Source organism: Alosa sapidissima, chromosome 17, assembly GCF_018492685.1.
Source record: "Alosa sapidissima isolate fAloSap1 chromosome 17, fAloSap1.pri, whole genome shotgun sequence".
Taxonomy (NCBI): Eukaryota; Metazoa; Chordata; class Actinopteri; order Clupeiformes; family Clupeidae; genus Alosa; species Alosa sapidissima.
This window is the reverse complement of record NC_055973.1, coordinates 9,140,178-9,157,388: the sequence shown is the minus strand read 5'-3', so window position 1 is coordinate 9,157,388 and position 17,211 is coordinate 9,140,178. Positions and strand designations below refer to the sequence as shown.

The window sequence follows — 17,211 nt, the reverse complement described above, 5'->3', positions numbered from 1 at the left end:
GTGCTCATGTGCCTCGGACACTTCTGTACGTGTGTGTGTGTGTCCACCCCACGTCAGTACTCATAATTTCTGAGGTACTGTTCTGTTTCCTTATGAGTAGGTTCTCGGTCTGTTAATGTTTTCATGTTGTTCGGCATTTCTACCTCAGCGGCTGAAAATGCTGAATCCTTTTCAACAAGTAGGCTATTGCTTACAGCGTCAAAAAACAATGTATAAACTGCAGCTAATAGTTGGGAAATTACGGTATACAGGCCTGTGTCTTACAGAAAAGCACAATCCTTCTGGTTCTTAATCACAGCGCTTTAATGGCTGCTCTAGTGGTGCCGTCGGTTGAATTTGAATAGCACTTCAGAAAGCACAGCACAAGCAGGAGTTATTATGGTGGACTTTGTTGTGTTTTCTTGCTACAATTAAATTAAAATCACACACTTAAAATTAAATGGCTGTAACAGATTAGTTGTCAACGATATAAATAATCAATTTTGTGATTGCAGCTTCTTTTTTTAATCTTACTCCTGTATGACATTAAACAAAATATTTTTGCCGTGTGGGCAAAACAAGGCATCTGAAGATTTAATTTTGAAATCACTGATCAACATTATTATGACCTGGCATTCTCTGGGGGTATGCCAAGTTTCGTAGAATTTCATCCATGGGGGGGGTCTAAAAAAATTACACTCATTGGCCTGTAGATGGCAGTGCACACATATACACATGCACACACACACAGGCACCCACATACTATCGGTATTAGAACGGCCGATACATAATTACAAATTCAGTAGGATTAAAAGAAAGCCAAAATAAATATTCATCATCATCATCATGGCTGCATTTCCAGTATTGGCGATAAGTAGTCGTTTGTCCACTAGATGGCGCATCGTTGCAGTGAGACGTAATTTTGTTGGAAGTTAAAAGTGGGTTGGAAAAACAATGGACGCTTCCTACAAGGACTGTAGTTTACCGCAGAGAACGTCTAATAAGGATAGGACGATGTTCACATGAAATGTAGGGGTCATTCCACGTCAATTCAACCAGGGCCCACGCACTTAGGTCTCAAAAACAACTCTGAACAAATTACCAGGTGTACCTATGTTACCCAGGAGACACACTGTAAAATTACTCTTATGTAAGATCAATACTTTCCAAGATACAGCCAGTTTTACAGGGGGAGGGGGGTGTCGATTTTGTTCGCCCTATTTTTTTTTGTCAAAGTTCACAAGCCCACAGCGCAAGAACTAAACCATGTAGGAGGCTCAAATGTTGCATGCTGGTAACTAAATAGGAATAGTATGTAGCAAAATCGTCACGTTTGGTCTGGATAATCCTGCATGGTCATAGCTGTCCCTCAAAGTTGATACAAATTTTATTGGAGTTTTTGGCTGGGCTCTGTTTAAGCCTTCAGAAGACATATTTGTACTCAACATAGGCTCTTGATTTTATTTTCCTTACTGAGATAAGTAGAAACACTCTCACAAAAAACAATGAACAGAAAATAAATTCCTTCAGGGTCTGAACAGCAGACTTCACAAGTCTAAAAAATCATTTTGGTTCTCATTTTCAGAGCACCCAAACACCTTGTGGGAATATACAAAGATTTTTTAAATATTTTTTTCTTTATTCTCCATGATCTTTTCTTTTCAAAAACACCTATTTGACTTGTCTTATGCAAATCTTTCTTTTTCACTTTCCACCCTGAACATGGGCAAAATGCACCATTGACATTAATATGTTTTGTATAATCCGTAGGGCCTAGGATGACCAATTTTTTCCGTATGTTTGCCTCCAGGGGTCATGTTAACCCATTCCATGTGCACACATGTGCATAAACAGATACACACGCACACACATACATTCACAGTAATCATGCGTATGACGCATACTCACACAGTAGACATATGTATGCATGCATGTATGCACAAACACACAAGCACGCACACACACACACACACACACACACATAAACAAAAACATGTACACGCACAGATGCACACAATTCAAGAATTTCTCAGAATTATGAACAGGCAAGATGGGGGTGGGGTTGTATAAAATGAATTTTACATGTGAAATCTATGAACTAATCATGTTTTGGTACTTGTTGTCTAGCAGATACCAGTGAGAATTGAGTGTGGATAATGCAATTTAGTGAGACAGTTAGAATCATATAGGCCTTTCAGCGTGATTTATTTTTGTGGAAAAAAATGTGCTGGACTGGGCGGCGGTCATATTTTGTACCGCTCTGCGGTACATCTAGTTTTGATTGGCCTAATCGATTAATGGAGAGAATAACCGAATTGATAATTGAGTATTTCAGGTACCCATTTTTAAAAAAAAAATCTGACACAGACACAGTCAGGCAGACTTGGATGAGAGAGAAGGCTGTGCATCCAACACACCAACATCGATTGCCGCCATTGGCTAATGTTTATTTGGCTATGAAAGCCGTTTGGTGAATCCAAATCTTTCTTTTGACCTTGATGGCTCCCGTGCAAATGAGCGCCATATGTCTTTAAAATCAGAGCTCCCATTCGACCAATCGCAGAGCTGGAATAGCAGCCGGGCCAGTGTCTAGTTTATGGCTAAGTTTGCCCTTATAAAGCCACAGCAGACAGTCATAGACACACACACACACACACACACACACACACACACACACAAACAAACCCCCACAGCCACAGCAAGCGCTGTTCTTTAAAATCAAACACACACACACACACACAAACACCCACAGCCACAGCAAGCTCTGTTCTTTAAAATCAAACACAAACACACACATTTCAGCTGCAGTTAACTTTGTTTTTCATAGCAACAGAATGTGAGTGATATAGGTGTACTTAATATACATAGAGACATGCATAATTCGATAGAAAGTTTGTCGATTCTTTTTGTATGTACCTGTTGTGATCTACCTCCTATATTCGGAAGAAGAAATGCTCTGTTGTTGTTTTTTCTTTCTGTAAATCCATGTTTTTTTAATCTAGTTGTTTTTCCCTGTATGAGACTGTTGTGTTCAGCCCTTTGGAAGTGCTCAGTCTGTTCCCATTCTCCCATGGTTGCACACCACTGGAGTCATTCAGGCAGACATGTTATCAGACAGAATGAGATTGTGTGAGTGTGTGTGTGTGTGTGTGTGTGTGTGTGTGTGGGGTGTCTCTGTCTGGCTTTGTTTGGGTGGGGAGGACTGGAGGATAGTAGGGTCTTAAGTCTGAAATTTGTGACAAGTAGATTTGCACTTTGCCACACCCAGTTCTTACACACACACACACACACACACACACGCACACGCACGCACTCTCTCTCTTTGTTTTGGCTAAGAGTTGGCTCAAATAGCATGTAATGCTGAAGGGGATCAGGGCAGAAACATTACAGATTTAGATGCTGGTGTGGGTATTCCAAGCATACTCTTGGGGACACCGAATTATGGTTTGTGTGTGTGTGTGTGTGTGGATGAGGGCTAAAGAGGCAGGGTGTGTGTTGGTGAGGGCTAGAGAGGCAGGGAGTGTGTGTGTGTGTGTGTGGGGGGGGGCATCGTTTGAAAACACACACGCACACGCATACAGACAGGCACCCACAGAGACACAGGTATGCAGCCGTCCTCCACATCAGACGGCAGACAGATGAACTGTACTGATGGAGATTGTGTGACTATTCTTAGTCTCGGGTGATTCAGGGTCAGCATTGCTATAGTTACTGTAGTCACTGTCATACACTCCTCATCCTGGCTTGTCAAAACCTGTCTGACACACACACATGCACAGATGAGACATGCTCAAACACACAACCAACTTGCCAGACAAGCAAACACAAGGCCTGTAGCAGTAGAGGTTTTCTTTTGTGTGTGTGTGTGTGTGTGTGTGTGTGTGTGTGTGTGTGTGTGTGTGTGTGTTCATTCATGTCACACACACACACAGAATTACCAACAGCTATTCCTGAAAGACTCTCCCCAGCAACTCTCCTCTCCACTTCACCAAAAAAACTTCACAGGGACTGGATGGCTGGCTCCCAACTAAGGGTAGAGGCCAACACACACACTCCTGCCCCTGATCTTCTTGATCTTCCAATAAAAACACACAGGCCAACACACTCCTGCTCTTGCTAGATTCACTCCTCAGACACACACACACACACACACAGAGGCCCAGTGAGTTGTCCTTGAGGAAGGGCATGTGTATTGTGAAATGCTTTATTGACATGGGCAGAGGAGACTGTTTAGAGTAGACCCTGAGTATGAGTACGGTCGCGCCACACTGACCTCACCGATGCATGAGGCCGGTTGGACACACTTCGGCTCCAGAGTACAAGATGAATACACACACACATACACACGTACACACCACTCAAGAATCCGGGCCATGGTATTCAGGCCCTCTAATCCTCTCCCTGAGCAGAGGAATGTAGTGCCCCCCCCCATCTGTCTGACTGTCTGTGTCTCTCTGTCTCTTCCTGTCCATGTTAATGTTTAATCTCCCTCCCCCTCTCCTCTCTCTTCTGTTCTTTTCTCTCCTTTCCTCTCTCCTCTCCTCTGCCCTCTAAGTTTGCTTTTGCTCTCGCACTCTGGGTTGCTCTGGATTTCTTTTCTTTACATCATTCTGTCTGTTTATCTTTGTCCAACTGCTTTCTCTGGATATTTCTGAGTTTGTGGAGTCTGCCTTTGTGTGTTTGTATGTGTTCTCTGTGTGTTTGTATGTGTTCTCTGTGTGTGTGTGTGTGTGTGTGTGTGTGTGTGTGTGTGTGTGGTCCTGCTGTCTGCAGAAAAGTTTGAAAGCAGTCTAAAAGCATACCACTGCTTTTCTCTTTCCCTTTAGCTCCTTCTCTCCCTTTTCCTCTCTTTTCTCCTCTTCCCCTTTTCCTCTCCTTTTCTCCTCTCTTTACGTTCTCCTCACCTGCCTTCCTTTCCCCTCTCCTTTCCTCCTCTCCGATCTTCTCTTCTCCCCTGCTCTCCTCTCTCTCCTCCTTTCCTCTCTCTCTCCTCCCTTCCTTTTTTCCCTTTCCTGTGCTCCTCTTCAGCATCTGTGTTTTGAGTGGTTTCTCTTATGCCCACCTCATGGCTGAATCCTCATGCCGCGAGAGAGAGAGAGATTTTTTTTTTTTTAAGCCTGGTTCCAGACTGTTTTTTTCCAGACAGGCACAATTAGCAGTACTTCTCGTCCAGACAGGAGAGTGTTTACTCCTGCCAGTGTTCACTTTGCCATTGCTTTGTTCTGAGCACTGAATCACTGGTCTAATACCGTACGTGCAGCTTGACTCAACATCACTGTGTAGAACATATGTCTGTCATCCAGACATGAGGAAGTCTGTGTGTGGTTAGTCCTAGTATGTGTTCATCAGTGCTCAAAATATTCCAGGCACCGTTGTGGTTGCAGGACGCACCCTGTTCCCGAAACGCCACACACACTCATTCTTAGGAGTCGTGCTCGGCTCTGTTTGCATAGCAAGTGAGTCATTCATTAAACTTAGGTAGGTTTGTTTGAAATACTATTGAATAACTGTTAAAGCCTGGCTCAAAGGCCATAACCAAAAAAAAGAGGACAATCCATAAGAGGACTTTTATTAAATAAATAAATGGAACCATTAAGTTATCTTCATCAGTAAATGAGTATCAGTATGTCAGTAAGGGTGCATGTAGCGAATGTGTGCCGAGATATGAATGCATGGATGCAAAACAGAAAAAGACGGCAACTCTCCAAAAACGCCAAAGGCCCAAAAACAGGCCAGACCCTCTCCAGGGGTGCACAATACACCTGCTGGTTTGTAGCGTAATGGAAAGGCCCTAGCCACGCCCACGCCAGCAATTACCTGCAAGGAGGGAGACAAAGACACAGAGAGAGAAGAGAGTGTGCAAGCAGGAAGAACGGCCTGCAGCCGTCACGATCACTATTTCTTTGAAGGGAAAACAGGTCCGTATAGACGTGGTGTAATTCATGTTTGGATTGGTGTTCTGGAGGTTCTACACACACACAAACACGACCCTTTCAGAAAGAGTTTCTTTACTTTGTTCTCAACAAATCAATGTAGTCTGATACCGTTGCGCTTCCTCACAGAAAAACGGATGCCTGATTCACTCGCACACACACTCTCTCGGATAAGTTTTAAGTCGGAAAAAAAATTGTTTACCCTGACCACTCTTGTTCTATTGTGTTTATTTTAGAAATGACCCATCTGTTCAATTGTTTTTGTTTGTGTCTCTGTCTGAAATGCTTTTCAATTGCAATGACAGTGTGTGTGTGTGTGTGTGTGTGTGTTTGTTTGTGTGTGTTTTCAGCCTTGCAATGCTACTGCCAGCGCTGCCCCAACTCCACCTGCAACACGGATGGCCTCTGCTACGCCTCCGTCACCAAAACAGGCAACCACATGACCAAGAAGCAAAGCTTTTGCCTGCGCGACGACGAGCTTTTCCCGCGTGACCGGCCCTTTCTCTGCGCCCCCTCAACCAAGGACGGCACGGGCGTCTACCCTATGTGCTGCAACACGGACCTCTGTAACAAAAATCCCAACTTTGTCATTCCCGGTAAGACTTCCATGCACACACACACACACACACACACACACAGAGACCATGGTCTCGTATGTCCTTAAAAAGTCTTAACATTTTATTTGTGATATTTAGGCCTAAAATGTCTGAAATTGTTGGAGAGTCAGTTTTATATTTTTCTAGTCAATTGTTTAATTTTACCAGGCTTTCTCAACAATTAAAATTTCTGCAATTATTAGGAAAAACTGCTCTGGCTAAACCTTCAGTCCTGCTATCAGTCATGAGAGTGCATTTAGCATTTTTTCTCCAACAATTAGTGGGTTTTGCATACAATAAGTCAACACCACTCATAATAATGGTATTATTTGATATCTTAAAAAGGTCTTGAAAATAAGTCAATCTACGTAATTAATTATTGATAGTCAAGTTGAACTTGCAGAGTTTGGTGATGTTCTTGATCCTAGTGACTGTCTGACTGACTGTGTATGAGCCAGTAAAGGGATGTGGGGAGTGCAAACAATGGCCGTTAAGAAAAGAAACAAATGTGAAACATTCTCCAAATAGAACTGCGTTATCTTAAATCTTTGTGATGAGTGGTCTTGCCTGGTCTTAAAATAAAATATCTCTAAACAAATCTCTGTGTCCAAGACTGAATCAAAATAAAGTTTATTCTGACCGTGTAAAAGTGGTCTCTAGACCGGTCTCAACTAAGTACGACAACACACACACACACACACACACACACACACACACACACACACTAAATAACCTTTAGTCAATTATCTTTAGACTTGAGACTCCAAATCTCTGGGTCTGAACCTGTCTGAACCTCATGCATACACACATACTCAGAACCATGCAAATCTCAGTAAGCACAATGATCTGTGGTTTGTAGTCAATAATATTTATTTAGGCTTATTTAACAAAAAACACAACCTCCATGTTCCCCTTGAAACTGCGGCACGCACACACACACATGCACACAGACACACTACACACACACTCAATAATCAATATTTAGACCTCTGTATGGGACTCCGATGGCACATATACTGCGGTTTATAATTTTAATAACATTTAGAACATAAACCCCAACCCTTGGTTTCTCCATAAAACCTGCCTAAACCACATACAGTACACACACACACTGTCACACTCAAGAACCTTTCTCTACATGCTCTGGGTGAGTACTGCTGATCTGTGGTTTATCATCAGTAACATTTAGACCAGTGTAACGAGAATCTCCAACCTGTCCATTCGCAGTTCCCACTATGTCTGAGCCACACGCCCTCTGCAGCAGAGATGATTGACAACTTCATGCAGTAGTGTTCATGCTGTACTACAAAAGTAATCGCAATACCCTGAAATTAAAAATGTCACGATGCCTAATTTTATTAGTATTGATACTTTTGAGAATTACTGTGTTCTTTTGAAGTAACATGCGTGTGCACAAGGCATGCTTCTAGAGCCTCCTCCCCTAACCTGTCACTGTGCGTCTTTTCTCCTCACACACACACGTAAGCGCAGCTGTCGTGCTATAAACAGCGAGACATGGTTGCTAGTTCAAGCGATGCTATGGTAACACATAATAATTGGCTAATATCAAGTTGATTTGCTCACTTGCATCCACATATCCTTATGCGTTATGTGCAACTTTTATTCACTAGACTAAAACCGTGAGACAAGGGCAATTACTCTCGTATCTCTTAAAGTGACAGGCACTCAATTACACCTACACATTACCAATGTTCACTCAATTAGACCTAGAACACCACATTGAAGATATGCCTAAGTGTAATAGTTATAGTTTTAGAATAGTTTTCAAATTGCTAAATATATTTACTAGTAATTATGCAGAATATATGAAATATGACATAAGCCATCATTTTCCATGTGTGTTTGTGTGGAGAGAATCAAGCAGAATCTGGGATGACCACTGGTGTGAATGATCACACTACAGTATATTCAATATTACTGATGATGATGTCAAGGTGGTGGGGCCCCCAAATCAAATAAATGTTTTAAAAAGTATCGAAGAAGTATCGAAATCGCAATTCTTGACTTGGTATCGGTATCAAAACATTTTCAATTGATAACATTCAGCCTTAATAGACAAGGTGATATGATCATATCATCCCCAGAGTACAACAAAAACAAGAGAAGATTAACATGTTTTCTGGTCACTCTGGTTTCTCAACTGGACTTAAGAAACTGAATTGAATAGGAATTTGGTTTTAGTAAAAATGGGTGGTTCTGTTGCCAGTTGTCACGTGTTGCCACCGCCCCACTATCTCCACAGTTGCTTATCTGCATCTGTTATGATAGAGTGTCCTGAACTGTGCTGATATAACCTAGCGAGGCTACATAGACAATGAAAATCTATTGGGCCTCTTTTGTCTTCTCTCTCTTCTCTCTTGTTCTTTCTTTCTTTCTTTCTTTCTTTCTTTCTTTCTTTCTTTCTCAGCCCCTTTTACTTGCCCTCAGGCCAGCATGGGGAGGCAGAGGAGGAATTTCAGATATTAGCTCAGGTGGATTGAACTAACAGAGCATCTCTCAAAAACGTTGTTTTGCATCAAATAAAATTGCCTTGTCTTGTTGCTCTCTCTGAGGAATTTCCAATTAAGTCCTCCGAGACTAGCTGAAAAGGGATTTTGTACTTTGGATCCCTGGTGCGTTTCTGCAAGTGGCACGGGTTTCCTTGCGTAGATGTTATTAGCCTTTTGTTGCTAGTCTCGGTAGGGAGTCGAAGTGACTGCGTTTGCTCCTCACAATGCCCAGTGTTTGTCGGGGATATCAATTGGTCAGTCAGCCACCGCCTCAGGTCCACATCTCAGAGAGTCAGAATCATCCCGCTAATCCCGCTATGAGAGGGAGAGCAATTGAGAAATAGAGAGAGTGGGCTCCAAACTTCGGAAGGGTATGAACCAGGCTTGGAATTTCACCATTCTGGGGGCAAGGCCACTTGGCCTTCAGTTGGGCATATTTGGTAGGGGGCACAAAGGCCACATGTCAGGGCACCAAGGCCAAAGTTAACTATACAGTAGTAGGCTATAAAAATGATCAAAGTTGTATTTAGCCTATTCACTGCAGCAGACCTGCATCACTGCATGAAACATGACATATTACATAGAACTGTAAATCATCTGATCATCTAATATTTACAGATATCTAGGCTATATTTAACATTAATTTTATATTTGGCCTGTTATGAAATCATGTGTTGAACAATTTAAGCACAGCTCAGCTTTAAGAAACTCAAATAGCCTAGATGCATGCTTAGCATTTTGTGATCATTAAGGCTACTTTCACAAACTCTTAGTTAGCTGTCCTCTGATTTACCGATATCTAGGCGATATTTGTAATGTTTATTTTGTATTTGGCCCGTTATGAAATCATGTGGAACAATTTAAACACATTGTAAAACTTAAAGCCCAAATTTGGAGACATCCATGCATGTCAATTTACTGCAAATTCAAAACTGGATTACTCTGGAACGGCTAACTGTACAGGGGACTGCTTTACACCTCTGTGTTCGGTAAGGTCTTCTGTTTATTCTGATATATGGTTCGTCGTGTGTTAAACGAAGGATTTGTGAAGTATTCCACCGAGATAAATGGGTAGGGATATGGACGCAAAATCTTCGGTAGAATTTATGATTAAATTGAATTATATTTATTTACTTTTCTCGCGAACCGTTCACCACCGCAATTAGTGGGTAACATCGTTTAAAAGCTGAGAAAAAGCTCTTTCATGTGATACGTCTGTGTGATGAGTAGGCTACTTCGCGAGTAGTTCAACTGAGAAGAATGGGTGAATTTGGACGCACTTTCTTTCTTGCGCCGTCACTTTCTCCACTGCGTAAAAGACTAAATTAATTTGCGCTGTGAATGCTACAATTATTTTGACAGGCCATAGGCTAAAAAAAATCGCTATTAGTAGGACGCAAAGCAGAATATTGAAAGAAGGGGGCACCAAGGCCACCGTGGCCTGTTTACTTCTGATTTTCAAAGGGGCATCACGGTCAATGCAAGGGACATGAAATTCCTACCCTGGTATGAACACAAACCAACACATGCGCACACTCAGGTATGAAGGTATGAGGTATGAAGTAACGTGTTAAGTCGTGTTGAGATGGATCCGTTTGGACGCAAATATTCTTGATACGGTTTGGTACGTGTGGACTAGGCCTTACACAGCCAGGCAGACTCACTCTCTGTCAATCACATGTACTGACATGCCCCCTCCCCCTTCCACCCACACACACACACACACACACACACACACACACACACACACACACAGGCACAGAAGATAAGTCCTTTCCCCCTGACGGAAAGCAGGTTGCATATGAGCAACTCTGCTCTGTGTTAGTTATTACCTGCCTCTTGCCATGAGAAAATTGTTGGCTTTGTCATCTGAAATGCTAAATGGCCAAAGGCATCAATCACGCTCGGCCTCTTGCTGAGCTGAAGCACAACCCCCTCCATCAAAAGACAGTAACAAGCCACTGTAGCCCTTTCGTCACAGAAATAGAACCTCAGTGTAGCTATGTTAACCGTGATTGTTTATGTAATACCGTCTCTCTTTCCCCTCCGGCATGTTCATCCTCCTCTCATTTTGTTCTAATTCTTGTGAAGTGCATAGATTTAGGCTCTTCAGGGTATTTATGGTCTTGTATGGATGTTGCATACAAACAAACATGGTAGGTAGGCATGTCCACCATGGGTTTATTTATCAGATGTCAACTTACAGTGGATATATAATGCATTGAAAAACATAATACCGACAACAATACCTATCGTCATTTTTGATGCTTGGCATTATTAGACAGCACTACAAAGACAAATGACAGACAAAGACAAATACATGTAAATAAGGAAAAACAAATTGAAATGAAATAAACTCACAGCAACAAAACATTAATTGTATAACTCCCACACCAAAAGTCAAGAGATTAATCAAAGGCAGTAGAGAATATTTTATTTATTTTTAAAACAAGCTAATGTTTGGGCGGAGCTGGTTCCAGCAGTGCACAGCATAATGGCTAAATGCCATTTCACCCTGTGTAGATTTGGCTCTGGGCACTGCCAGTTGACCAGCTCCAGTAGATCTAAGAGACACACCAGGTTCATTCTCCCGGTCACAACAGCTATGGTGTGTCTTTTAGAATACTAAATATTTGTAATGTTATGGACCGTATTTTTGCTGTCTCAACACATCTTGCTTGTTTCCAGATTGTTCTTCAGAAATGGAAAAATATTGATTAGATCAGTGTCTCACAAGGCTCACGTTGAGAGGGGGACAGTTAATTTTTTTTAATGATTTTAAGTCTGGAAGGTTGTGATTTTCAGGCAAATTAGTCTTGGAGAGAGAGAGATTCTGTGTATACTACGTGTCATGGAGTGATGTTAATTATTGCCGGGTTTCAAAACTGTGCCTGTTGGCTCCTATTCCCATTTTACTTCCCAGTGTCCTCTCCCCCCATACCCGATACCCATGCTTTGCTTTGTTTATTTGAATCTTGTCAATCAGACATAATTATTTTCGTATAGTACCTTTTGTGCAGGGTAACAATGCAGAGTGCTTAACTGCAGTAAAAGAAGATTAACACAATTAAGACACAAAACAGCAATAAAAAAAAATGAACGATAAACAGATAAATATAATTTAATTAGATTAAGAGTAGCTCGAGAGAACTCATAAGTACATTAATAAATAAAATTATAAATAAGTAGATAAGAATGTAAGAAAAAGGCAAGTAAAAATAAGTAGGATAAAAGAACACCATGAGACCATACCATTTGGCAAACTTTTCCAAAGGCAAGGACCTTAGACACTAAATGCAGCCTCCCCATGTGTCCTTGTCCTTACCCATGGAGCAGTCCAAAGGCCCGAGGCAAGGGACCTGAGGGCTAAGAGCAAGTCTGATATATATTCAGGCACTAGTCCATGGAGTGATTTGGAATATCAAATAAACAGATCTTAAATTCTATTTTAAAACCGACAGGCAACCAATGAAGGAACTGGAGAACAGGTGTTTGTGTTGATTTGTTGTTAACCAAACAAATCAACAATCAGATCTGATTAATTGTGTGTTAATGAATTTGCACACGTGTTAATAGATTTGCACATTTGTTTGATTCGCTCTCTCTCTCTCTCTCTCTCTCTCTCTCTCTCTCTCTCTCTCTCTCTCTCTCTCTCTCACAGTTCCGACGGTGAAGCCTCCGTCCCTGGGTCCAGTGGGCTTGGCGGCAGTGATCGCAGTGCCGGTGTGTGTACTGTGCTTCTTACTGGTGACCATCTTCTACTTCTGCCACAGTCGATCAGTTATCCACCACCGCGTACCCAACGAGGAGGACCCCTCCATGGACCACCCCTACATTACCGTGGGGACCACCCTCAAGGACCTCATATATGACATGACCACCTCTGGGTCCGGCTCAGGTGTGTGGGTAGCTTTACGGAGTCAATAACCAGTTGATTCCTCAGCAGTTTTGCACCATTTCTTGTCTCCTCTGTTTTGTTTAGCGTCTGACTGCAGACTGTGTGGGTGTGTGTGTTTATAAGCCTGTATGTCTGAAGACTGTAATTAACTCTTCCTAAGTGTAAGTGTGTGTGTTCGTGTCTAGGTTTGTCTGCCTCATTTTGTGAGTGACAACAGCGGCGTTTGTGCCTCTATGGACAGCTCTCAACAAGTTTGTCGTCTGGTTTTGAGTCCTCATTAAGTTCAGTTTAGTTGACGACTGCTATCAGTATCAATATGTGCCTTTAGATAGCTCTAGTCTATGCAGACCTAAACACGTCTTCCATATCCAGTCCATGTCTGTTTCTGTTAAATGCTCTATTATACCCGTCTTAAAGATTCTGCTGTCTTTCTCCAGATTCTCTTTTCTCGCTCTGTATTTCTCTACTCGTATCTAAACTCCATATTCCCTTCCCCTCTTATATCACTCTGCCACTCTACTTCTGTCTGCCATTCTGCTTTGCCTATACTTTGTTACAGATTATGTATACTCTATTAGAGCTACTCTGTCTCTATCTGGATCCTATTATACCACATCTCTTTTTCTGTCTCTCTTAGTACTCCACTTTGTTTTGCCCTGATTTCTCTCCAGCACATTTGTTCTTTCTCCATCACTGCCGTATTCAGTCTCTTTTTAGTTATTTTATAAAGTTTTACTTCTTTTATCCATTATTCTTCACTCTCTAATCTACCCCTTTTTTCTAACCGTATCTCTCTTGGTCTTCTGAACACTTTTTTTCTCCTCTTCTCCGTTTCTCCTCTGCTCTGCCAGTACCACGGCTCTGGATTCCTCTTTCTCTGTCCTCCTCGCCCATGTTGTTCTCTTCTCTCTTCTGATCTGGAATTCTGTCAGTGAGAGTGTCTCTGCCCACCCCCACCACGGTCCCAGCAGAACTGTCCTTCTCCGCTGCTGCCACAGTGTTTTGTTTCGCTCCGCGCTGGACTCCAATGTCTCTGTGGGGCTTTCGAGAGTGTGTTGTTTGCTGAAAGAGTTTTTAATCTGATGGGCCCCGGCCATGGCCAGTGACACTGGCTCTGGGTGCCAAATCCGTGCCAGATCTGGGCCACAGCCAAAGCGTGACCTGGGGATTGGCCTGCCGGCCAGCACTTCCTTTATTGAGATTCCCAGAAGTTGTTATTTTCCTCAGAGACAGGCGGGCGAAGAGATTCACACCAACTGATTACCAGATCCAAACAAGACACATTCCATTTCAGAAGGCATTCAGAGGCAATTTTAGCTGTTACCCTTAGTCGGGCATCCATGTTTATTCGCTTTGAATATATAGTGTGCGTATAGTGAACAATTCTTCTCTTGCAAGAGAATCTGTGCTCCCTGTGACAATTTCCTTATAGTGCTTTAAATTGTGATCACGTTTGGCACCTTTTCTTATTACAGCGAGAGAATCCACTTTCCTGGTGGTTTGGTTCAGAGCTTTCAACAGCAGGATATAATTTATTACGTTTACCATAGCTTTACTCTTCATAAGCTGCAACACTAAGATGGCAAAGCCTTGCTGGTGCTAAGCCTGTGGATAAAAATTCTTTTAAAATATATTCTCTCTGAAACAAGGTTGACTGAGAGAGAGTTTTATTTCCTTTAACCAATCGGATCCTCAATAGTGATGGTATGACTATTGGATTGTCATTGTGGTTGTGAAGGTGTACTAGTCAGGCCAGTCTGTTCTTTGGTGTCACCTGTCTTGAGAGGTAGGTGTGTGTGTGTGTGTGTGTGTGACTGAAACTTTCATGAGAATATACCCAGACGACTCCCCCAAACACTTTCTGTGAAATCTCACTCTTTCTTTCTTTCTTTCTTTCTTTCTTTCTTTCTTTCTTTCTTTCTTTCTTTCACTCTCTCTCACTCTCTTTCTCAGGTCCTTCTCTCTCTCATTTTCTTCTGTTGGTTCTCTTTATCCACACTTTATACCCATTTAAAAAAAAACACAAGAACACAATTCTATCCCACCAGCTCACCAGCTGTTCTGCAACTTGGCAGTCCAGTACTGCTAATCACTTCACACACACTTTAGCAATGTATCTATGACCACAGTGCAAAATGTAAACATGTATGGACAAATACTATTCAATAGAAAAACGCTGGAAAAAGGTGGAACACACAGGCCTCCTACACATGCGTACAACACTCATCTCTCTTTCGAAATTTCCCCCCACTTCATCTCTCGCTTGCCCCATTTCTCTCTCCCTCTCTCTTCTCTGAGTCACACCCTTACTAACTTGCTCACACCCATTCACACACTTAAGTTATTGATTCATTTAACGATGAACTTAAACTGAGTGGCTGTCAGTAGAGTACAGTTAACATGCAGATTTGCAACTGAATTAGTCAGCCCCAGTCATGGATGCGTCATGCCTCCTCTGTGATTGGTTAACTTAACTCCTCACCTAATTCCACTACACCCCCAACCACCCCCCATCGTGAGTGGTTTAGACCAGTGTTTCTCAAAACTTTTCAGACCAAGGACCACTTAACCAATAAAAAAAAAACATCACAGACCACCTAGCTAAAAAAAAAAGAGTAAACCTACTTCAACAGCATATTACACAATAGGCCTACTCACTGAACCACCTTGCTTATTCGCTTTGCACCTTTGCTTATTGTGTCAGAGGATTCATCTGATTTAAACTGGCGTAGCTTACGTAGGCAGTGTTGCAGGACTGTTTGGATTTACATACAAGTTGGTTCAATATTGCAAACAACTCATCTATGTTATATTTTACTACATCTGCTCGCGGACTACTTGGGATAGCTTGCGGACCACCAGTGGTCCCCCGGACCACACTTTGAGAAACACTGATTTAAACTACTACTTTCATGGTCTGCACTCTCCATGTAGCCAGAGTATGCCCCTTTAGATTCCTAATGGCCCCAACTGTCTATTTTTACTGTGTTACCAAGGCCGGGACTCTTGCCCCAACACTGATTAAATGACCCAGCGCTGCCCTTGGAGCTAAGTATGCAGGGTGACTGTGCCAGCCTAGGAGGTCATAGGGCACAGACCTTCTCGTAAACTCCAATAAGTGCACTGCACTTCCTGTAAACTCTAGGAAGCACACACACAATGCCTTTGGTGATCTGTCTGTCCCTGGTCAAAAAAAAAAAAAACATCAATAGCTTGTATTTTTGGCCCCAGATGCTGTTGTCTGCAGAGGGACAGAACACTGATGACTCAGAGAAAGGATTCTATGTGTGTCGAGGGGTGTATACAGAAGCAAACCTGAAATAGATTTAGATTTCCAGTTGGACAAATAATGGTGGTTTGTTTTTAGACTTAGTCTCATAGTTCATCAGAATTTCCTATCAAGCTGTCCATATATAGTTGTTTTAATCATGTGTGACAAACACACTCAATTCTTCTTGTCTTCTCCACTTTTCATGTTGACTCACATAGCTCTGTTGACTTTTAAAACACTAAGCTGACTTTTGTCCCAGCTTGGAGTTTCGTGCGGTGGTCACCAAGTTCTCTGATCTAGGATCTTTTTAAATTGCTTTGCAACTGTTAATATGTGTAATTTCTGTCCCTAGAAAGTGTGTCTGTGGTGATTTTGTGTCTGGTGATTTTGTGTTTGTGGTGATTCTGTGTCTGTGGTGATTTGACTCTCCTCTCCCTCTGGTGCGGCTTTTTGCAGGCCTTCCGCTGCTGGTGCAGAGGACGATCGCCAGGACCATCATCCTGCAGGAGAGCATCGGAAAGGGCCGTTTCGGCGAGGTGTGGCGCGGCAAGTGGCGCGGCGAGGAGGTGGCCGTGAAGATCTTCTCATCGCGCGAGGAGCGCTCCTGGTTCCGCGAGGCCGAGATCTACCAGACAGTCATGCTCCGCCACGAGAACATCCTGGGCTTCATTGCCGCCGACAACAAAGGTGAGCCGCCGACAACTAACCAGGGGAAAGAGGACCACTCGCTCTGGATGGAACTGCACCATAAAAACCATAAAAATGTAATTTGTATTACATGTTGATTTTAAAGGTGCTCTAAGCGATGCCACATGTTTTTTAGGCTAAAACATTTTATGTCACTTACTGCAAACATCACCTAACCAACCGCTAGCTGTCTGTGTTGATCTCTGTGGACAGCCCAGGCTCCAAAAACGGCAACAAAAACAACCTGGGCAATCCTAGCCCATAAAAATATAACAAACTGTTCCAGCAAATCACAGACGAGATGCGCGTTTAGGAGATTTCCAATTGCACGGGAGAA

At 42.5% G+C, this 17,211-nt stretch overlaps 1 protein-coding gene across 1 annotated transcript in view; it reads left to right on the top strand.

The window, feature by feature from the left end:
• tgfbr1b (transforming growth factor, beta receptor 1 b) overlaps nucleotides 1–17,211 on the top strand; it is a 52,079-nt gene that overhangs the window by 14,348 nt on the left and 20,520 nt on the right. Inside the window, exons 2-4 of the mRNA XM_042067737.1 lie at nucleotides 6,263–6,508; nucleotides 12,680–12,916; nucleotides 16,644–16,874. Of these exons, the coding sequence (XP_041923671.1) occupies nucleotides 6,263–6,508; nucleotides 12,680–12,916; nucleotides 16,644–16,874 (714 nt within the window). The remainder of the gene's footprint in view (nucleotides 1–6,262; nucleotides 6,509–12,679; nucleotides 12,917–16,643; nucleotides 16,875–17,211) is intronic.